Here is a 23,250-nt window from a genome sequence, read left to right as displayed (position 1 = left end):
CATACCTGAGACATCAATGGATCCAAAACTTCTCCCTTTTGCTGGAGCCCTCTGGGGGCCCTGATGCAGGTACAGACAAATATTCTGCTGTTCTAGAACCAAGGTTTGTTCTCTCACCTTAGAATTCTTTAAGACCTCAAGGTACAAAGGGCTCCATTATTAGCTCCATTTTATCTTTTTAAAAACCCTTAAAGGACATTCCTAGGGTCACACAGGAGAATTATAAGAGAATATGGAAGTTATAACAGTCAGTTATAACATGGGAATCCACCCATAAGTGCTAGCAGATTTTATCACTTACTTTTTATAATGACAGAAGCAATGCACTTCAAAAGCTAACCCAATCATTCATTCATTCAGCAAATACTTTTTGAGGAGGGCCAAAGTTCAACTGCTTATTACAAATCAGGAACATCCCAATTATGGTGCCACCAAGCGGTCTACAGTCTCAGAAGTGATCAATCATAGTAATGTGGGAGGTGGCAATAATGTAGTAGAAAGAACACTGGACCCATAGATGCTATTACCAGATTCCAACCCAGGCTCTACCAGTGGCCTCAGGCAAGCCACCTATACACACCCTGGGCTTCAGTTTCCTCATCTGTACCATAGGGATGAAACTATTTAAGCTGCCCAATTCACAGAATTGTTTCAAGGAAAGCATTAAGTGTTATGGAAAAGGGGAGTTTGCTCAACAATCCTCTAATTATCATTAGGGGCATAAAAAAGAGAGATACATGGTCACCAAAGGTACTCACCATCGTCATGAAGAAAGTACAGCATGGAGTCCAAAGGGAAAACTTGTAAATGATGAGATCTTCCAGAGGTCTGTTTGTGGCTATGCTGCCTAAGTGTTACTTTTTTCTGTGAACACTGAGTGTTTATACGATGCTGGTATGTGATACTGCGGTAAGGGTCCTGGGCTAGGAGTCAGGAAGTCTGAGTTCTATCAACAAGTTAGCTGTGCTATTTTGAGAAAGCCATAACCTCTCTGAGTATTAGCTTCTTCGTCTTGCAGACAGAGCTTGTGGCAGGAGCCACACTGACTAGGGTCCTTGACATGTGGGCTGGGCTAGTTTTCCCCCTGACAGGTAGGGAAGTCATACTTGAGCCCTGATGGTTTCAAGGGAAGTAGGGTTCACTCAATCCATTATTGAAACTTTAGGGTTGCTTGGGGCATAAAAAGCCTAGTGCACCAGGAGTCAATGTTCTTCAGACTAGATGTATGTAATGATGCCAAAGAATTGGGTCAGCACATGCCTTCTAATCAGATACATTTTCATATGGGGAGGAGGAGGGCTGCCTCTTGCTACCATTAAGGAAACAATTTTTTTTTTGTTAAACATCAGATGGTCCATGAGCATCTCATTTTGCTCCAATCCTGCATTGTGATCTAAACCACTAGACTTGGCCTGAGTCAGGTCTAGTCCAGAATAGGGGTAGTAATACCTCCTCAGTATACCTAACAGGGCAGTTCTAAGAATCAAATAAGATAATTCAGGGATCCCCAGCTAGGTATAACCTGGTCAATTGTGAAATGGCAGCTCCTATCACATTCCTGCCTTCAAATTTATGGGCATGTTCAGAATGAGAGGCAGGGAGAATGAAGCTGTCCAGAAGTTGCCACTTCAGCACCCCTCAACCCCACCAAGCACAGCCCCTTAGCAAGCCTCTTCCTAGGACCTCAGGAGCCACAGTATTTAGAGTTAAAAGAAATCTAAGAGCTACAAAACCCTCAATTTGGAGATGAGAAAACTGAGGGACTTGCCCAAAGTCCCAGGTCTTCTGATTCCAGATTCTGCGTTTCTGCCACTACACCAGGGATTCTTAACTTTTGGTATGTGTTATGAACCCCTCAGCAGTCTGCTGAAGCTTTGCCAACTCTTCTCAGAATGATATTTTTAAAAGCATAAAATAAAATATGTAGAATTACAAAGGCACAGGATTATTCTGAAATACCTGTGGGTTTTTTTTTTCAAAACAACACAAATTCATGGACCCTCAGATTACAAACCCATGCCCTACATATATCATGCTAGATTTGCCTGGCAGTCATCTGTAACATATGCTATTTCTTCCAGCCGAATGTCCAATTCTTGGGATCAGTGTTTTGCTTTGCCTTTTTGTACCCCCAGTGCCTAACACATAGTAAGTACTTTATCTCACAGTGATCACAAATCTTTTGGGAAATAAAATACATTTCCTCCCTCTATAAAGCTGGTGAATCTTCTCCTGAGGCAATACAGTGAAAGCATTCTGCTAATTAAAGAAAAGACTGGATTTCTATACAGTATGACTTCAGAGGGCAGAACGCAAATTGATGGTAGGACATTTGCCTGCCAAGATAACCTCAATAATGGTTTTCATATACCTTAGCAGGGCTAATGGTTGACCATCTAAAGTGGCAGTTGGTGTGTTTGGTAAAGCCAGCAGCACAGAATACAACCAGACCCTAACTCTGTTTTCTTCAGGCCAGCATTCCACTAACATTTATGTCAGAAGGCAATCCTTTGCTTCCAAAGGGCAAGCCATTGATTCTCTTGACAAAAGCAGGTTCTAATCTAAAAAAATACAGTGTATGTCTAATGAAAATTTTGATTGGTTATCAGAATAAAAATCATAAAACAAAGAAGAAAAAGTTTCCACTCTCACGTTCCCACTGGACTACTGTCAGCTACTCCCAACCCCCTGCCCTTGTCTATTGTTTTCCTGAGACCTCATCTGTATAAATACATATGCAGATGTCTGGATATAAGGAATTTATCTTTCAAAGCCCCTATTCTTGAAAATCTAAAGCACTGTTCTTGCAAACCTGAAGGAAGAGAAATTTGACATCATTTCCCTGCTCAGTATGTCAAGTCGTTCCCCGTACTGTGGGCACACCACTTAAAACAAGGCCATGCCTTTTTAATGATAAGAAAGAAGTACCGCAGAATTCCTCAGAAATAGTGCCGTAAGAATGCTAAAGGACCTTGCTGTTCAATACATTCATGACATGATCTCAAAGTTCAAGTGCCAAGAAAACTCATTTGCATATGAATATTAGCTGGAGACTGTCATCTGTAAGTGTCTCTAAAGAAAGCCTGTGTTTTCCATCCCAGTTAGATCAAACCCATCAGAGGCCCTTTGGTGTGACAAGGTGAGAAAGAACTATTCAAATGATAAAAGGTCAGACATTATTGGACTTTTTTTAAAGGGAAAACTTTGATGATTCTGTTAGGCTCTCTTAGCTAAACTGCCACTGGAGAACAATACACTTCAAACGATGGCTGTCCAAGACTAGGAATCAGCACTAAAGGGAGAGTGAAGGCTGGAAAACGACAAGATCTCACAGCCGGGCGGGTCTGCCAAGAAAGAATATTCTCAAATAAAGGTAAATACTCTCTTATTAAATGTATAAAAATCCCCCTAATCAAGAAGAAATGTTGATAGGCAGCAAGATACAAGGGAAAGAGAACTGGATTTGACCCTGGGTTCAAATCCTGGATCAGTCACTTGCTGTCTGTGTGACTTGGGCTAATTCAGGTTGGACTAGGTGGCTTCCAGAGCCCTCCTGGCTCTATATCTATGAGTTCATGATCCCCTTTCCATGACTTCTTCTTTAATCTCTAATTTCTCCTCCTTTATCCCATATTCTCCTTTCCCAAGCAATGTTTTAGGGTGCTCCCAACAAAAATGAATCTACTTTGATAGTAACAGTGCACCCTCTCAAAATACTTTGCATATATATGTATATGTATGTGTGTGTGTATATATATATGCATGTATGTATATATGCATGTATGTATGTGTGTGTATGTATTGTGTATATGTATGTATATAGCTATATGTGTGTGTATGTGTATATATAGGTGTATATATGTATATTTGTGCATATATGTATACACACACACATATGCTATCTCCCCCAATAAAACATTAAGTACCTTGAGGACACAGAATGTTGAACTTCTGTCTTTTTCCTCCCAGGAAATGTCTGGTACATAAGATAATAATAATTGATGATGATGATGATGACGACAGCATTTGCATAGCACTTTATAAGTACTATCTCATCTAATTCAAGTGACAATTTTTTAAGACAGGTGCTACTGTTATCATGCCCATTTTACAGACGAGGAAACTAAGATGAAGAGGGGCTAAGTGTCTTGCCCAGGGTCACTCAGCTAGCAAGCATCTGAAGCTGCATGTGAGCTTCAATCTTCCTGACTCTATCCACTGTTTCACCTCACTGCCGCCATAAGAAGTGCTTGTGGGCTAACCAATTGACAGTGCAGCCACAAGTACTGATGGCTAATATGAGATCATCTCAAACAGCTCCCCTTTTCGACCAAACAAAACAAAGCCAACAAAAACAAAGGAGGGACCATGGTATTGTGCCAACAGGAGGCCTAGATTCTAGCCCTGGTTCTGCCCCAGTTGTGTGACCTTGTCTAACCCATTGAATCTCTGGGAGTTTCAGTTTCTTTCTCTGTACAATGATAAGGCTCAACTGGATGAGCTCTAAGGTGCCTTCTAGCTCAAACATTCTGTGAATCTTATCATTAGAGGTAACCATGTCAACATTCTCTCCCAATTAAAGAGGAGTTAATTCTGTTTCTCTTGAAGCATTTCACAGCCTACATTGAGTGCCTCCATTTTGATTCTCCAAAAAAATGAACACTTACTTTGGGGAGAACAAATGAATCATCACCAGTTCTACCCAACAGGCATACTTGTTGGGTATGTACATGCCCATCACATTCGTGTGTCCTCCAGGGTTATAACTGTTGTTAAGAACCTTCAAAGCAAATAAGACTCCTGAAAAGAAAGAAAAAGCATAAACACACGTTATTTAAAAAATGGAAAACACACTACACACAGATGGCATCAACAATTCTATAAACAAAATTCAAAGCCAAAGAAAGGCTACTCCATCCCCCACAACTTACTGCCAGGAATGATTCTATGATTCCCCTAAGCCTGTCAAGTTGGGTGTTTGGAGGAAGATAAAGATTCAATGAAATTATTTCTCTAGCTAACTTAATTCAGAAGTTAATGTGTTACCAATGGGCTCTTAAGTCCACAACCATATGCTACCTTCCTGATTTCAAGGAGAAGTAGGAAACAACTAGATGGCAGAGTAGATACAGCATTGGTCCTGGAATCAGGTAGACCTGGATTCAAATCCTACCTCAGACCGTTACTACCTATGTGACTCTGGGCAAGTCATTTATCCTCTGTTAGTTTCAGTTTCCTTAGCTGTAAAAGGGGGATAATAGTATTTGAAGATGAAATGAAATAATACATGAGAAGCTCTTTGCAAACCTTAAAGTACCATACAAATGACAGTCACTATTACATTCATCATTATTGTTAATGATATCACCAGCAGAAAGTATTTCTCAAACTTAATAGGGTGTAAGGACTTGGAGAAGGGAGGGAGGCTCAGTATAAAATAGAGCTGGGGAAAGAAGAATTCATTCTCAGGAAGCATTTTTCTCCTCCTTCAATCTACACCCTAAATCCTAAAATACACAACTTAGATTATACTAACAACGTCAGCACAAGAAAATCTATATGAAAAAAAGGGAGAAGCCAAGAAGTAGAAGTTGGTCAAAGTGAGGTTCAACAGTTTTGAAAAAATCCTTATCACAAGCAATTCAACACCAACATCTAATGGATCCTACGCACACATTGGCATAAATGCCAAGGGTCATCTAGGCATTATGTGTCAGAGAAGGGATGTGAACCCAGGTCTTCCTGACTCTAGGAATGCCATTGGCATAAAATAACCCTCCTACAATCCAGTACCTTTGGCACTACCCAAAGCTGACTTCTAGGATTCTGAGCACACTGAGCACTAAACCACTCTCTATGGCCTAATAGCTATATAATAGTGGGAGCCACAGGGGAAAGAACTGAAGAAAAAGAACTATGTTTCTCCGAGCCTTAATTTAGATTCATCACTGCTGACAATATTCCTGCCTTGCTCCTAAAATCGAGACATGTTAACTCTGGTAGAGATCTTAAAGACCATCTAGTTCACCTTACTTTACAGATGAGGAAACTGAGGCTAAGTAAATTGGAAAGAAGTCTCACACTGCTGAGTGACAGAAGTGGGTAGGGGACTCAAAATCCCCTGACTCCAAATCAGGCTTTGTCTATCACACTAGGCTTCTTTCCCTTCCCTGGGATACTGGTCACTCATGACTCTAGCCCTGAATCAGAGAATGTCAAAGTTAGAAGGTATCTCAAAGACCATCTTTTCCCACCCATACACCACCTCTCTCTCTCCACAAAGTTCTCCACTACAACACAACCAAGAAGGGATCATCTAATTTCTGCCTGAGTTCCTCCTGAGTATGGGGAGGTAGGGATGGAGAGGAAAGAAATGCATTTAGATTTTTCAATGTCCCTCTTGGCCCACTCTTTCAGCAAACACCCCAGTCATGCTGCACTTCACTCCTACCTTTCTGGCCATCTCCTCCTCTGGATAGTTTCTCCTCTATCTCAGACACCTAGTCCCTTACAGAAGGGCTGTTTTCAATCTGTTGCCCCTACAACCCAGTCACCAGCCGTTGTCATTTTCCAACTAGAGTGGCCCTCCCTGATTACCTCTACAATTTATCTCTATTCATAAGTATATCTAATTAGTCCCTCCATTAGAATATAAGCCCTTGAGAGCAAGGACTACTTTTCTTTTTTATTTTTGAATCCTCAGTGTTTAGCACAGTGCTTGACAGAGAATAGGTGCTTAATATACATAATTTTTTCATTCATTCATTCATTCCCTTCACAGGCAGTCCATTCCATTTCTGGATACCTCTAAATGTTGGGATATTTTTCCTGACATCAAATTTGCCTCTTTGTACCTTCTACTAACTGTTTCTGGTTCTGCCTTAAGGGCATAGACAGATCAAAAAGAATTTCCTCTTCTCCATGTCAGCCCTTCAAATACCTGAATCCAGCTACTTTAATTAGGCTAACCATACCCAGTTCCTTCAAGCAATCCTCATACAGGCAAAACTAGTTACCCTCCTCAAAAGGTTCTCTCTACCTTCCCAAAGTCCTTCCTAGATAGTAATGAAATGGCCATTACCCATGGAGAACATACACCTAGTGCTGCCTGAGGATCTTCACAAATGCCGTTCCAAAGGTTACCCTGCCTTACCTGAGAAACCAATAGCACAGTATATTTTGAAGGCAGGTTGGTCCAGAAGTTCTGCAACAGTATATTCCAATGCCAGGTATACCACACCAGTGAGCAAGGAGAAGACTGCTATGATGTAGGCAAACCAAATACTTCCCAGTCTTCTTTCCAGAGTTAGTCCTTTCCACAGCATGGACACCATGTTAAAATATAAATGCCAGTCATCTGCATGGTGGAAAGGAGAAAGCAGCAGACGTTGCCAATCTTTTTTCTCATAACACGATTCCACACTTAGGCAAAGCCTGTAGGAAGACTTCAGGGGGTTGAGGAAAAGCCAGATGTTGAGGGCTATACATGCCAAAGTGACAGGGGGAACATTGGTGATCCCAACCTGCATGATTTGAAAAAAAAGTAAAAGCAGGCCTTGATGAATTCCTCTTGACCTCCGCTGCATGGTGCTTAAAAGCTCAGGAGACCAATCCAATGGAAGCAAAATATGATATGATTTTCAAAATCCAAAACGAGTCAACTAGCAGTTATATCTGAAATAAAAATGAAATAGAAGTCAAAACGATGCATACTGTTTAAATACGCATTTCTGTGTTGATTTTACATTCTGATGCTACACCCTTTCCAATTCACAGAATCAAGAGTTCTATAACCATCCCTTCATTTTGCAGATGAGGATGACAGAGAGTCAGAAAGATGATCTACAAGAGTGATCTAAGATCATACAGTTCATCACTGGCAGAGGCTTGGCTTTCAATCCAGGCTCTTCTCCCAAGATGATGCACATGAAGGTTCTCTGGGAGAAAACTAAAATGTCCTCTGGACTATTAGGTTTTCCCTGAAATGGAAAAAGAATATGATATCCTGATAAGACATGGAAACTGGAATAGTGTCAGACCAGAGCAGAAAAATCAGTTTCTGCAAGTTCTCCCTTCCAAGAAAGTCCTTGGTTAGAAACCAGGTGCAGAAAAATATCCATACCATCACTTGTGGTAAGCAAAAATGAGCAACAAAGTGACTATTTAAGGATTGGAGAACCACTCCGGAAATGTTAAGACTTGATAACAGTAGAGGCCTGATGGATTCTCAATGGATCATAGATTTGGAGATAGCAGACATCTTAGAGGACACCTAGCCCTCCTTTTACAGACACAGAAAACGAAGAACAAAGGGGTCACTTGCCCAAGGCCACAGAGGCCGTACATATCAGAGGCAAGGTCCTCCAGCTCCCAAAGTCATCCTTCTATAAATGTCTTTTCTTTTGACATTTTTTTTTTGGAGGAAGTGGAGAGGATCTGGAAGAACACGAGATTTAGTGACAAAATTGTAGCACCAGAAGTCACTTGGCTCCCAGACCTCGGGCTACAATTTTATTACGTAAAGAACTACAGTTTCTCCACACTCAAGCCTCTTTTTATGCTCCACATTGTATACAGAAATGTTTATTTCTGTGTGTGCTCGTTTTTTTTTTTTAAGAAAGAATTACAAGTTGTTTCAAATTCTGGTAAGGAGCTGAAATCCTACTGATGTGGTATCACACAACTAGAGAAAGGCCTACTTTGTAGAGTTTTCAAAATTGGGGAGAAAGGCAGGATGCGAGGGCTAAAATTACTGGCTGTTTACGACACAGATTCATAATGCAGCTAAATGTCATGCTGCACACTGCATGGCAATATGTAAATTCAAAGATAAACGGTCACATAGAAATTAAAAAGCATCATAATGTTATCTTTCTACATGCCATTCATTTTGTGAAGCACATTGTAAGCTGCTTTAAAAAAATAACAGAAACAAACAAAACCCTTCAAGTTTTGAAAAGCTGAAATAACTCAAGAATGATCATAGATAATCACACTATTTTAATTGATTACGCTCAAATTCAATTTCTTCAAGCTTTGTCTTAGACTTCTAAAGCAAAGTTAATATTCTTTCATGATTGATAAATACATAGGCTTGAAGACAAAATCTACTTGAGGAGCTAAGATTAATATAAGCAAAGATGAGAGACAGTTTCAATAGCAGAAATATGGAAACACAAAGTTAAAAAAGCTCAAATCTAGAAAACATAAACCACTATATTTACCACTGGGATTCACAAATGCAATTTTTGAAGAGTGGAAAGACCAGTACATTTGCTTTGTATAAATGCTTTAGTGTGTAACCCAATAGACTGATATACACTGAAAGTGTAAATGTTGACTATGTTGCTAAGACATTTTTTCCAGATAAAATTAGCTGCTTTTCATAAGAAAGGGTAAACTGATGTCTATAGTCAGAGTTGGCTTGCGTTACCAAAATAAGCAATTCAGAACTGTTAACAGTAAAAAAAAAAAAAGCCTCATTCAACATAATAAAACATTAGTACTGTCTGAAAAGACTGCTAAGGTCAAAACAATGCTTGAAGAATCATATATAAGAAAGATTCAAGTGATTCCTCTTATAGATTAACTAACACATTAACAATACAGTGAGAATAATACACATTGATATATAATGGGAAGTAGAATTACCCATTTCACTGAAGGTCTTTATAATCAATTAGCTGAGAAACCACAATCTTCCTCTTTTGCCTTGCAAGCTGATGAAGCAACAATGTAATTAAAGATGTTCATTTGATTATATATGTAAAAAAAATTTTTGAAACTCATGTTTGGGAAAATCTGTTACTTTGCAAACCTATTGCTGATAATGGCAAGAAACAATTTCAGCCTAAGAGGAAGATTGTATTTCTTTTTAAATGAAAGTGATAAGGACAATTAGTTGGCACAGCAGATGTACTCAATCTGATCGTCAAGAAGACCTGAGTTTGAATCCTTTCTTTAGCTGTAGAATAAATTATTAAACCATTATCATCCTCAAGAATTTCCTTATCGGTAAAATGGAGATAATTAGCAGCACTTCCCAACCCACACCCCATGCTTTAAGGATCTTAATAAGAAAACACACAAAGTGATTTAGAAACCTCATTATCATTACACGATGTAGAATTCTGTTGGACTATCTGCTGACAGAGCATAGTCAATGTCAGGAAAAAATATAGGTCCTTAAGCCCTTATTAAAAATGTGACCCTTTGTACATTTTGGACTCATTGAAAGCTTTACCATCACTTGTATCAAGAAACACGAGTAGAGAGCTACAAAGTATTTTAGTTACAAGAGTAAATAATTTCATAAAACACAAAATCGAGTCCATTAGAACGGAGGCTTTTTGCAAAATTATATGATGCAGATAGGGTCACTTCTATAGAATTTCAAAACCCTCTGTTGATAATACTTCTTCAATATCAGTCATACTGAAGGGAACACGGGAATATGTTTTGCTGGGCTATGTACATCTGTTACAAGGGGTTTTGCATTGAGCCCTGGTTAATAATGGGACCCATTGTTCATTTTGGACTCATCAAAAGCTTTACCACCACTTGTATCAAGAAACACGAGTAGAGAGCTACAAAGTATTTTCATTACAAGAGTAAATAATCTCATAAAAAACAAAAACCAGTCCATGAGAATGGAGTAATTATCCACATTTTAGGGAACTCTTGTACAATATCCCTCCATTTGGTGCTATTTGGCATTAGAGTCTGAGAAAGGAATGGTGTAAAGGAAAAGGAAGAGGACTAGAAAGGTCAGGGGAATGGATGTAGAAAGAATCCTCTTAGAGAAAAAGTAAAATTCTCTTGGGTAAAATTCAAGCCTTTGACATTAGGAAGCTGGGTAAACTCTCAATTAGAATAGTTTAACAAAACAGGTAGCATTTATGTAGCACTTCAAGGTTTTTCAAAACATTTTAAAAATTCACTATATCTTCAAAACAACCCTGGGAGTCAGTGCTATTATAATCATTTCCATTTCCCAAAGGAGGAAACTGAGGCAGAGGTTAAGTGGTCTGCCCAGAGTCACACGGACCTGGTAAGTGTCTAAGTCTAACTTTGAACTCAAGAGTCTTGCTGGCTTCAGGTCTGGCTCTCTATTCACCATGCCACTTAGCTTAGAGAGAATTAATTTAGAAGCAGGAAAAAAAGCAGCTTGTTATATGTTTAAATTTTAGTATGACCTAGTCATTGACAATGAGAAAAGATTTAGATATAGAGGGTTTTTTAATATTATCTTGGTGAAAGTTAAAATAAGCTAATCAGTGATTAGAAAACACATGAGCTTAGAGAAAGAAGGCAATAAACTGTGCCTTGATGTATTTCTTCATATCTTGCTTCTGTTTATCAGTTGGTGCAGAATGTATGTACAAATAAGTAATCAGGGTTTAACCAATTTGTACACTGTCATTTTCATCACTCTATTTTCAAAGAAATATCAAAATACAAATGTCCTTGCTGGGGACAACAAGGAAAAAACTGGCAGCATTCGTGACCCATTGCTGTTTACCCTGTGTCAAAAGAACTGGTGGGAGTTTCCCCTGTGAAGGATTTACAGGAGAACATGGCTGACAATTTTAAGAGATGAAAAAGCATGGATGGCGATGCAATCTACACTGTTGAAGGAAATACCTACATTAATGAGATCACAAATCCATCAAAGTATTTTCATAGGAAAAAATACTTAAAAAGAAGCTTCCACCATTGGGAATCAATTCCATCCAATACCTTGAGACACTCCGGGAATGATCCAAAGTCATTAGAGTGACCTCAGATTCATTTCATTTCCCATTTTGATGATGTAACAGAACTGCTTATAACATCAAAGCTTCACAGCATAGTGGATGGAGAACCTACCTTAAAGAGTCAGGAAGACCAAGACCTAGGTTCAGGTCCCTTCTCTGACACACAATGCCTAGGTGACCTTTTGTAAATCCCTTAATCTCTCAGGAAACTCTAAAAACTTTGTACAGTTACCCATCTACATTGGTAGTGGGAATCTTCTATATCATTAAATCACAGGTTTGAACACCAAAGATGAAATGGACAGTGAAACAAAACTAACATACAGTCGATATAGAATGTTATGTGGCAGGTGCTAGGGATAAAAGGCAAAAATGGAACAGTCCTTACCTTCAAGAAGCTTGTAGTCTGTCTGGGATACAATATATCTATCTCTAAGTAGATACAGATAAATATGAAATATTTTTGGGAAGGGTATTGGCTGCCCATAGGGTCAGAAAAGGCCAATGGCATAGATATAGCCTAGAGGATTCTGTTAAGACATTTGCTGGTCTTTTTTGATATCCTTGTGAACAAGATGAAAAAATGTGAGCTACAAGTTATGATTACCAATTAAACAACTGTATGTGAATGAACTGATGTGAATTTGAAAAGAGATGTCCTCTAGGGGTCTACCACAAGGCTAACTGTATCCATTGGATGACAGAATCAGGATGCCAAAAGATCTCAATGAGCCAGATGTAACAAGTTGAAACTTAATAAGGACAAATCTGAAATTCAACACTTCTGTCCAAAACTGTTGCTCAAATGGTGAATGGGAGAGAGAAATGGCCAGACAGCAATTTATGTGGAGGGAAAAAAAGACTTGGGTTTTAGTTCAATATACTTCAAAGGGTGGTTTGAACAACCGTAACCACAAAAGCTATGATTTTGGTCGTTCAGTCATTTAGTCATGTCCCACTCTCTGTGAGCCCGTTTGGGATTTTCTTGGCAAATTCCTGGGAGTGTTTTTCCATTTCCTTCTCCAGATCATTTTACAGGTAAGGAACTAAGGTAAATAGGGTTAAGCGACTTGTCCAGGGTCATGCAGCTAGTAAGTGTCTGAGGCCAAATTTGAACTTCATATTCACCTTCCTTACTTCAGGTCTGGCACTCTACCATGCCACTGAGCTGTTGATATTAGATTCCACTAATATTAATACAGTATTTGGAATAAGAGAGGTACAAGACAGAAATAAAAAGATAATCTATTTTGGGGGCGGTTCTACCATGAATATGGATAGTAGTGGATGCTCTGAACTGAAGTCAAAGGAAACGAATCTACAGTCAAAGATGTCAAGGAAACATCTGCCAAATAATCAGAATAAAACAAAAATAGGGGAGAATGACAAAACACAGCACACAAAATAACAAATTCCAGATCCATGGGGTATTTGGAAATAAATGATGAATGACAGCAAGATGGGCCTGGAAGAAATTATCTAATCTTGATCTTTATCATCATCTTACAGTTTTGAGACTGCAAGGCCAAAATTGTGGCACAATGAAAGGAGGCACTGCATTTGAACTCAGAGGAGCTGTTTCAAATCCAGTGCTGATCTATATAATCTTGGGCAAATCACTTGATCAATCAACCCATCGACATTTATTAAATGCCTGCTATATGCCATGCATTGTGTTAAGTGTTAGAGATGCAAAAAGAGGCAAAAGACAATCCTTGCCCTCAAAGAGCTTAAATTCTCTGGACTTTAGTCTCCTCCTTGGGAAAAGTGATCTCTAAGCTCCATTCCAGCTCTCTATCTTTGATCCTAGGAAAGATTTCACTGTGAGCCCACCTATTAAGTGAGAGGCTGACAAACTGGAAAGAGGAACATAGCTGGTGAGGGGCCTGACAGTATATTCTGGAAGGATCTGGGTACACACAGGCTGAAAATTTGAGAAGGGGGCCTTAGTTGTGTCCAAACATTTAAACAATTTAGGAAGGAGAATTAGATATATCCTGTTCAATTCCAGAAGGCAGAACAAGAATAAAAGGGCAGAAGTAACTGGGGGGGAGGGCTGGTTCAGTTCAATTAAATATGTATCCATTAAGCACCTGAAAATAAAATAATGCCTACTTTCAAGAAGCTTACCTTGGGGTGAGGGGGGAAGGGTAATGCAGTATACAGTATATTATACAGATCAAGAAGACTAAAGCTTTGAATAATTCCTTCCAGTCCCTTTTAGCTGTCCCTTCTATTTCCAAATACCCTATGGATCTGGAATTCATTATTCTATGTGCTGTGTTTTGCTGGCCTACCCTACTTATATCCCAAGGACTAAGCAGATGTTTTCCTTGACATCTTTGGATGTATATCCATTTCCTTTGAGTTCAGGTCAAAGCATCCACTGCCACCCATATTCAAGGTATGACCACTAAAAAACAGATTATCTTTTATTTCTTGCCTCTCCTTTTTCTAAGTGCTATAGTGCTGCCTAAGATCAGGTTAGCCTTCATTGCCATAGTAGTTGCTGTCATTGGCCAAACCACACTGCTAAACAAGTGTATTGAACTAAAAAACTGGACTTTTTTTTCCTCACCTAAGTTGCTGTTTGGTACTCCCCCATTTTACATCTGAGAAGTTGTTTTGAATTCATGTAAATACAAGGAGAAGGTTGAACTGGGTTTTCTAAGTTCCCTTCCAGTTCTAAATCCTATATAAAATTTAAGGGAGAGAACTGGGGTGAAGGTGAAGGGCAAGAATCTTTAATGACCTCATTGAAAAGTGGAGTCTTGAGGGGAGATAAGAATTGTGACAGGTGGAGAAGAGAAAGTAGTAGATTCCAATCACAGAAAAGAGTTTGTGCAAACAGAAGAGGAAGACAGAATATTGGCATATGACTGTCTTTCTGACTGCAACAAAGAATATCCTAAGTGGAACTATGTGCAGAAAGGCTAGGAAGATCAGCTGGAGGCAGACTAAACTAAAATGGGTTTTCTGACCATAAGAAAGCAGATGGTTGAACAGACTGTGACTGCAACCTGACAAACCAATCTGTCTGGCAATCAGAGCTGTCTACAAGTGGATGAGGCATGGAGAAGTAGTAAGGTTTGTATCACTTGGGAAATCCAAGGGTTTGATTCTTCTCTTAGCAGGGTACTATAAAAGGGATTGATGTACTGGGAAGGCAGCTGGACTACATGATGCCCGGGGTCCCTTCCAATATGAACAAAGCTAAACCCTTATTCCATCAGGACCTATACCCAAAACCAAGTATCAGGCCTATATAAATACACTCAAGAGGGTTAGCTTGTTGCCCAGGTTGGGGTAATGCTACAAATGGCCAATAGAGAGAATCCAAAAGCCAGAATCTAGGGCAAGCAACTCTCAGATTGAACTAGCTGCCTGCCCAGAAAATGCCAGGGGTAATGGTTCTGGCTCAGGAAAAGAATTCAGATCTTCCAGTTCACACAAACCATGGAGAATACTCAGGAGAATAAGATGATGTCAACATACAGTAAAAAAACATTGTGGAGGGAAACCCTAGAAAGGAGAGGCAGAAGGGAGGAGAGAGAGGTTATATATATTTATCTATCTATCTATCTATCTATCTATCTATCTATCTATCTATCTATCTATCTATCTATCTATCTATCTATCTATGCATGCTCACTAGGACAAATTAGAAAGTCCAAGATTGAGTCACAGAAATGTTACCAGAGGTTGAAGACTATGAGACAATATTGGGGTTGGGATTAAGAGAAGTTGGTTTACTAGAATTAGGTCAAAAGATTCAAATTTAGTGCCTGGTAAAAAGTGAATGTTTAGTTGCTGTTCCGTGTTCAAATGTCCATGACCCATTTCGGGGTTTTCTTGGCAGAGGTATTAGAGTAGTTTGTCATTTTTCCCTCCAGCTCATTTTACAGATGAGGAAACAAAGGCAAACAGGATTCAGTGACCTGCCCAGAGTCACACAGTTAGTAAGCCTCTGAAGGCAAATTTGAACTCAGGTCTTCCTGACTGTAGGTCTGGTGCTCTATCCACGGAACCACCTAGCTAAATGTTTATTATTTGATTGATTGACTGACTGACTTAAGAGCTGGAAAGATCTTTAGAAGTTATGTAATCCAATCCCCCAGTTTTACAGGAAAGGAAACTAAGGCCCATGGTTATGAAGGTAAGTCATGAATTTATATTTATTTTTAGTCTCTGCCATGTTCAAAGAGCAGTTATCAGCCCCCAGTGCCTGGAATACACTTGCTCCTCTCTCTACCTCTACCTGTCAGAATCTACATGTTCCTTAGGCTCAGGTGAGGTGTTACCTGCTTTGTGAAGATTTCCCAGATCCCCTTTTGTCCAACAGTGCTCTATATTTCTTCATGGAAATGTTGTCTCCCCCTAAAGGAATGTAAGCTTCAGAAGCGTAAGGATAGTTTCCTTTGTATCTGAGTGCCTTGAACAAAGTAGGCAATTAATAATTAAATCACAGTCAATGGTGAAGGTGGGGTGGGGGTGATTTTAAGTCCTGCTATGCTATTCATTTAGCTAGCTGGGTCATCTTCGGAAATCACATTTTCTTAGGCCTTCAATTTCTCTGACTGTAAAATGATAGGGCTGGGCTGAAGCTTGTTTTCACACTTTGAGTAGTGGTAAGATTCTTCTACTTTAAACACAAAACTTCAGATTCTTTAATGTATCATCTATTAAAAAAAATAACGTTTACTACTACTGTCTGAAAATATCAGCCTTCCTTAAGAAGAAAAAAATACATTTGTAGAAAGGTTTGAAAGAGAAAGACACTAGGCTCAAACATGTTGCTTAAAGGAAGTAGGTCAAAAGTAAACAGCCTTTCAGATTATCTAGCCAACACAGCCCATTGTTATCTGCATATTGCTGAAGGGGCTGGGGGGACGTTTCATTACCATCATGTCTCTTAATCTTTTTTTCATATTGATAAAGTAGACTCCTAAAGAAAGTCATCTCAGTCAGGGGGTAGAAGACCTAAGAAAGTAAAATTAGTTTTCTGATTGCAAGTTAGATGATAGTTGAGACTCATAGACTTACGGGGCACCAGAAGAGTACCAGGCAATTAAAGGAAGTTCAGAAAATCAGTTTAACAGAAGGGTTCTAAGAGTTTATGGGATGGGTCTGATTTTAAATCTAAGTTTGTAGCTTCTAGCACACCCATTGCCTGGAAACTTTACAAAATAAAAATAAAAAGCTTTATGTCTATTGGTTGAGAATCCTACCTGAGAAGAAAGAAGATAGCCTCATAATTATTGGATAAGGATTTTGTCTAAGTGGGGGGGCAGAGCCAAGATGGTGGAGTGAGAGCTCATATTCACCTAAGCTCTAAGACAAACTCCTTCAGATACCTCTAAAAAGAGAATCTGGAACAAAATTTAGAGTGGCAGAATCCTCTAGCAGACAAAGTACGGCAGATTTCCAGCCCAGGACAGCCTGGAAGGTTGATGGGAAGCATCTGTTGCATGGGGCTGGAAGAGTGCACAGTATACAGGCTATACCAATGCAGACCCCACCATAGCAAAGCCGAGCAGGAAGCACCAGATGATCTGAAGCAGAAGCAGCACTGTGGATTCTCAGACGTATCAGCTCAGGATGGGAGTCCAGTGAAACTGAGAGAGAAGTGCAGAACCCCAGTAGCTGCTCCTGAGACTATCAGCCCACAGATTAAGGTCTGTGAGTCACCTACTTGAACTTCTGGGAGCCAAGATGGCAGAGTGATTGATAAACCCCTCCCCTTTGTTAACCTTGAAAAATCCATTAAAAAAATCCTGGAAAAGTTTACAGAATGCTTTTCTTACAACAATCTTATACTAGATTTTTTCCTCTACCTTTTCCTTATCCCTGAAGGGGTAAACAGTTTCTTAGCCCTTGAGGCTAGGAAAATTACAAAGGGGGATCCCTCCTGCGGTGGCTGAGGAGGACCAGGGCAGGATGGGAGCTATCCCAGACAGCCCTACCTCAGTGAATAAGGAGGAGATCCTGAGCCCCAGGGAAGTGGAGCCCACAATCACCAACACCAAGACCCCAGGCCTGCCTCAGCACAGCCAGGGGAATTGGACAAACACTAGTGCAGAGAGGGTTCACCAACCACTGAGCCTGCCTGTGCTCTAGCTCAGGAAAGGAGACCTCCTGCGGCTAGACCACCCCTCTCCCCATACCTCACACAGTGCACAAGAACCAGGGACAGAGCCCCCTATGCCCCAGAAGCAGAGATCCACTTTAAAAGTCAGGAAAAAGATGATCCTCACGAGCAAGAAGCAAACCAGAAAAGAAAAGACCATAGAAGCTTACTATAGGCACAAGGACCAAAACACAAATACTGAAGAGATCAGCATTGAGACTAGACTCCCATGTGAAACCTCAGAAGGGAACATGAACTGGTCTCAAGCCTGAAGAGCATTCTTGCAAGAGCTCAAGAAGGATTTTAAAAGCCGAATTAGAGTGGTAGAAGAAAAACTGGCTAATGATTTAAAAAATATGAAAAAAGAGTTCACGGAAGAATACAAAACAAAAGTTGGACAAAAGAATAGAGATACAAAACCTAACTGGAACAACTGGACAAATGGAAAAGGAGATGCAAAAGTTAACAGAAGAAAACAATCTATTAAAAACTGGAACTGGGCAAGTAGAAGCTGAAGAGCATTGGCTAAGGAAAAGTGAAGTTCTCTCTGGAAGGAATCATATCATAACTCCAGCAATAGTTAGAGGCCTGTGTCACTGTGACACTTAACCCCGATTGCCTCCAAAAATAAAAGTAAATTGATGCCAAGCAAAGTAAAGTATACTTAACAACGATATTTGTAAAGGCAAAAAATTCTGAAAGACTTCAGAACTCTGAACAGTATGATGACCACTCACAATTCCATAGGACTAGAGTAGAATGCATAGAGAGAAAGAGATGATGGAGCTGTAGAGGGATACAGACATTTCTTTGGATATTGTCAATTTGAAGATGTGTTTTGACTATGAGTATTTGTTGTGAGGTTGTTTTTTTTTTAAGTAGGTGAAAAATGAAAGGGGAGGTGGGAAGGAAGCGGGTATAGACTTGTTATTTTTTTAAAAAGATAAAGTCAGCTACCATTATAGATTTAGACATGGAAAAAAGCCTATCCTCTCACTGGGAAGAGCCCTACATTGACAGCCGTGGCTTAGCTCATGCAGAACCATAGGCCTGAGACCAAAAAAGGCCCTTAGAAATCATCTAGTCTATTTCACAGATGAGAAGACAGAGGCCTCACCCCAGACAGAGAAAATGAGGTCATATGCTGTCAGTAAGTGCAAGAACAAGACTCGAAATCTAGTTTCTCTTCCCAATATTCCACCGCCTCTCATGGAAGCTTAACACCAAACTGTTGACTGCTGGTCAGACTTTTTAATCTCTCTACACTTTATCTTCAAGAATATTCAAGGTCTTCCTCTATGGATGAGCTCGCAATTTCACCTAATTTACTGCCTCTATTTAATAAGTAGAAAAGAAATGAGATCTAGCTCTCGTGATTTTTTCTTCATTTCCTAGCACAGGTCCTGGCACAAAGCATTGGCTTAATAAATACTTGTTGATTGACTGATGACTTTTCTTCAACAAAAGCTCTCCACTAATCACCCTGCCCACTCTCCCTTTCTTGTTTTGACTGCTCTATCCCGGCTAAACCTTCAACTGTAGGATCCCCCCAGTTGGCTGATTGTTTCATTAAGGAAACTCGCTCACTGTGACAGTTATAACTAATTCCAGTAGGCAGATTCTCAAATCTTTATTTCCAAATTTTCTGACATTATATTCCATTTCCCATTAAAAAAAAATAATTCTAGAGCACCTTAAAGTTTACAGAATGCTTTTTTTACAACAATCTTATACTAGATTTTTTTCCTCTACCTTTTCACATCTGTCCTCATTCAATCCTTCTCCTCCCTCTCTCTCTTTCTCTTCCCCCAACTTCAGTCTTTCCTCCATACAGATAATGGAAGAAAGTTTCTCAAACAGTCTAGTTCTGTACCTCTCAACTAACATAAAGCTAAGGGTTCAGAAAGTGCATGACTTGGAGGTAGTTGTTTTTTGCATCATCAAATATGGATTAACACAGCTTCATCCCTACTTTCGAGGTCTGCACCTCATCAAATCCAAAGGAATGTGCTGGCTGCTTGGGGCAAAGCCAGTGAGTCCGGGATCTGAGGACAGAGCAAAGGTACCTGGCCCATGTGATGGCTTACATGAGGCTGCAACCTCAGCCTCATTATAGGGCTCTGACCAGCCACAGTCCTGCTGTGTACATAGGAAGGCACTCAATAATGTTCGTTGAATGTAAAATTAAAATTCTGCCTGACCTGTCAAGTTCATGAAAATCCTCAGAGAACACTACTGTGTGTAAAAACGATGGTAGAACAGTTAATCAGAGGCTGATAGACAGAATAATCCCTTCTGAGCTAAAACTACAAAAGTAAGGATTGATCCAATTGTTTGTAGCTCGGGGTCAGTGCTCTGGGAAATAATGTGAAGTCCATTTCACTCCCAGCCTCCCCTGTCTCTGCACCCTGCCTCCCAAGTGGGATGCAAAGGGCTGTTGTTGTTTTTTTAATGGATATCTATATTAATATGTAAAATAATAACAGCTGGGGTATATGTTCTATGGCTTACAAGGCAATATCATTTAACCCTGTGGCAATTCTGAGGGATATAATTCAGGTATTATTAGCCCCATTTGTAGACCAGAAAAATGAGGCTCAGAGAGGCTAAATGACAGAAAACTTTAATGCATACACCATGTGGCACCTCCTTCCTAAAGGCTCTCTAAATCTCCATCTTCCCTGACTTATTCATGTTTATCCCTTCTTAAAATTGCTCTGTTACTTGCAATTTTCTTAATATTTATTTATCTGAGCATATAATATGCTCCTTAAAGGCAGGGGCTGTTCAAGTCATAAAAATCTTTTTACCACCTCCTTGACTCTTCCCCCAATAACACAGTACTTGGCACACTTTGTTGTTTTCAGTTGTGTCCAACTCTCTGTGAACCCATTTGGGATTTTTTTGGCAAAGATCCTGTAGTGGTTTATCATTTCCTTCTCCAGTTCATTTTATAGATTAAAGAAACTGAGGCAAAAAGGATGAAGTGACTTGTCTAGGGTCACACAGTAAGTATCTGAGGTCAGATCTGAACTCGGGAAGATATGTCTTCCTGACTCCAGGTTGGCACTCCATCCAATACACCACCTAGCTGCCCCAGGAATTCAGTAAATATCAGAGATACAGAATACTTTGGCAATTTTGCAGTTATTCCAGTGGCATTCTTGCTTTCAGAAGACCTAACAGAGAGTCAGAGCAGATATCCCAAATGGAATTCCAGTCCCAGCACTTTAATCACTACAACACCTAGCTGTCCTGCTTATCACATTATCAGTGGTTAACAAATGCTAGAACTGTTGTAGAATGGACACTCAATGTGATTGACTGAAAACATAAGAAGTATAAAAAGCTATGTTCTTCCCACCTTTAAGTATTTTGCTTATAATTTCAAAAAGCTTCTCAAAAAGCAATATTTGATTTTTAGTCAAGTTGTGGGAATCATTTTCTCCCATCCAAAATCTAAGTTCTGCAGGCAGTAGGGTGCCTACCACAGAAAAGCCTCCATGCCCTTTGCAAATCTATGAATGAGTTTTCTTGCCAAAGCCTCCCAGCAAAGCATCACTTTTCGGTTATGCTCACTGGCCAGCATTGTGTCAGGAAGAAATGGAGCGCTTCTAGGAATACAGATCGGAAAATGAGCCATATTTACTTTAATGAGAAATTAAAAATTAAACGGGAATGTAATAAAACCTAAGTGGCTAGAACCAACATGAGAAAGGAAGTTTATAACTTGGAAACTGGATGGGTCTCAGGGGAGAAAGCTAAAGTAGAAAGGGAAAGAGGAATGAATGGGAGTGATTTTCAGCTCCTTCTTAGTAGGAAGAACAAATATTTCAATATTGTCATTTACCAAGAGAGTGAAAATATCTCAATTTTCACATTTCAGACATCCAGTAAGAATGAGAGTTCACCAATTTATGAGATCTCAGAAAAGGAGAGCACCACGGCACAGAGGATGGGAGCCATATTAGAGTCAGTAAGACCTGAGTTCAAGTGCTACTTCATAACTGTGTGACCACAGGCAACTCACTGAACCTTTCGGGTTCCCCAAGCAACTAAACACACACACATACACACACACACACAGATAAGGAATGACATTTAAAGACCCTGATTTTACAAGAGACAACATCTACGAAAATAGGCAGTAATAAAAATTCATGATCTCAAATATCTAAACAGAAATGCATAAAATTTAGGGGAAAGGCATGAAAAAACAGAGTTCCTAATAGAAGGAAGAATCTTTTTATTAGAGGCTCTAATACAAGAATCTTAAAGGTATCACTGAGATTTGATGGGATAAAACCCATGGTGACAGATAACTCCAGATGCAAAGACTTTATTCAAAAAAACAAGAAAAGGAAAAGTGGGGTTAGGTAATCATAACATATAATAAGAAGGTTAGTCAGCCAAATATTTATTAAAAGACTACTAAGTGCCAGGCACTGTTAAGAACCCAGGATACAAAGAAAAGCAAAAGACAGACTCTGCTTTCCCAAAGACCTTCCAATCTAATGGACATTCATTCATATGCGGGAATCCACTCAAGTGGAGAAGCATGGTAGACAGCATTTGGGTGAAGACAGAATTGATTCTGTTTATTATTTATTTATATGTATACATGCTGTTTCCTCTGAAAGAACTTAACATTCCTGAGGGCTAATTCTGTTGGTCTTTATATCTGACATGCTAACCACACAACAAGCACTCAAATAAATGCTTGATTACCTGATTCACGGGGAAGAACAGGTCATTTTGTCAAAGTATAGACCATCTGGACAGAAAAGAAGAAATCAGACAAGGTTTATTAAGCACCTACTATGTGTCAAGCATGAGGCTAAGCACTAGAAATAGATGAGGAAATCAGAAGACAGCCTGGCTGGCCCAATAAAGATGGAGATGATGGGGCTTCAGTTATTCAGCTATTTGCTGGTGTACTTTCTCTACTAAATACGGAGAATCTATTAACTTCTTGGCTTGCATTTACTACAGGAATGTCATTTACAAGATGAAGGAACTGATAAGGACAACTTATCTGGAGGAACTGGATGTTGGGATGGAAAAGATGGGGAACCTAGTGAGAAGTTATTATTCTTTCTTAAGAGTTTTTTTTTTTTTTTATAAAGGAGAAGAAGCCAGGAAATATCTGATACACCCCCTAGATTAGGGGAGAATAGATTTCAAAGGGTTCAGAATGACAGGCAGGATCCCATGGATTAAAATTCTTTGGGAAAAGTTGGCCCAAGATGAACGAGGAACATCCTTCGAGGCTTCTAGACAAGGAGATGATAGTTCTTTGTGCTGCCCTGATCTGACCACACCAGAATTACTGTGGTCAGTTCTGGTGCCAGAATTTAGGAAATGCTT

The 23,250-nt window shown here is 39.6% G+C and overlaps 1 protein-coding gene across 22 annotated transcripts in view; it reads right to left on the bottom strand.

Moving 5' to 3' along the window:
- Positions 1-23,250, bottom strand: part of RHBDD1 (rhomboid domain containing 1) — a 179,380-nt gene that overhangs the window by 119,888 nt on the left and 36,242 nt on the right. For all 22 annotated transcript variants that reach the window (XR_011969009.1, XR_011969002.1, XR_011969003.1 and 19 more), the window contains 2 exons: positions 7,154-7,674; positions 4,668-4,800 (listed from right to left, as the gene is read on the bottom strand). Coding sequence is in view for 13 of the 22 variants with exons in the window: in XM_072618045.1 (XP_072474146.1) it covers positions 4,668-4,800; positions 7,154-7,586 (566 nt within the window). In the remaining 9 variants the exon portion in view is untranslated. The remainder of the gene's footprint in view (positions 1-4,667; positions 4,801-7,153; positions 7,675-23,250) is intronic.

Source organism: Notamacropus eugenii, chromosome 6, assembly GCF_028372415.1.
Source record: "Notamacropus eugenii isolate mMacEug1 chromosome 6, mMacEug1.pri_v2, whole genome shotgun sequence".
Classification (NCBI taxonomy): Eukaryota; Metazoa; Chordata; class Mammalia; order Diprotodontia; family Macropodidae; genus Notamacropus; species Notamacropus eugenii.
This window is presented reverse-complemented; position numbering and strand designations above follow the sequence as displayed.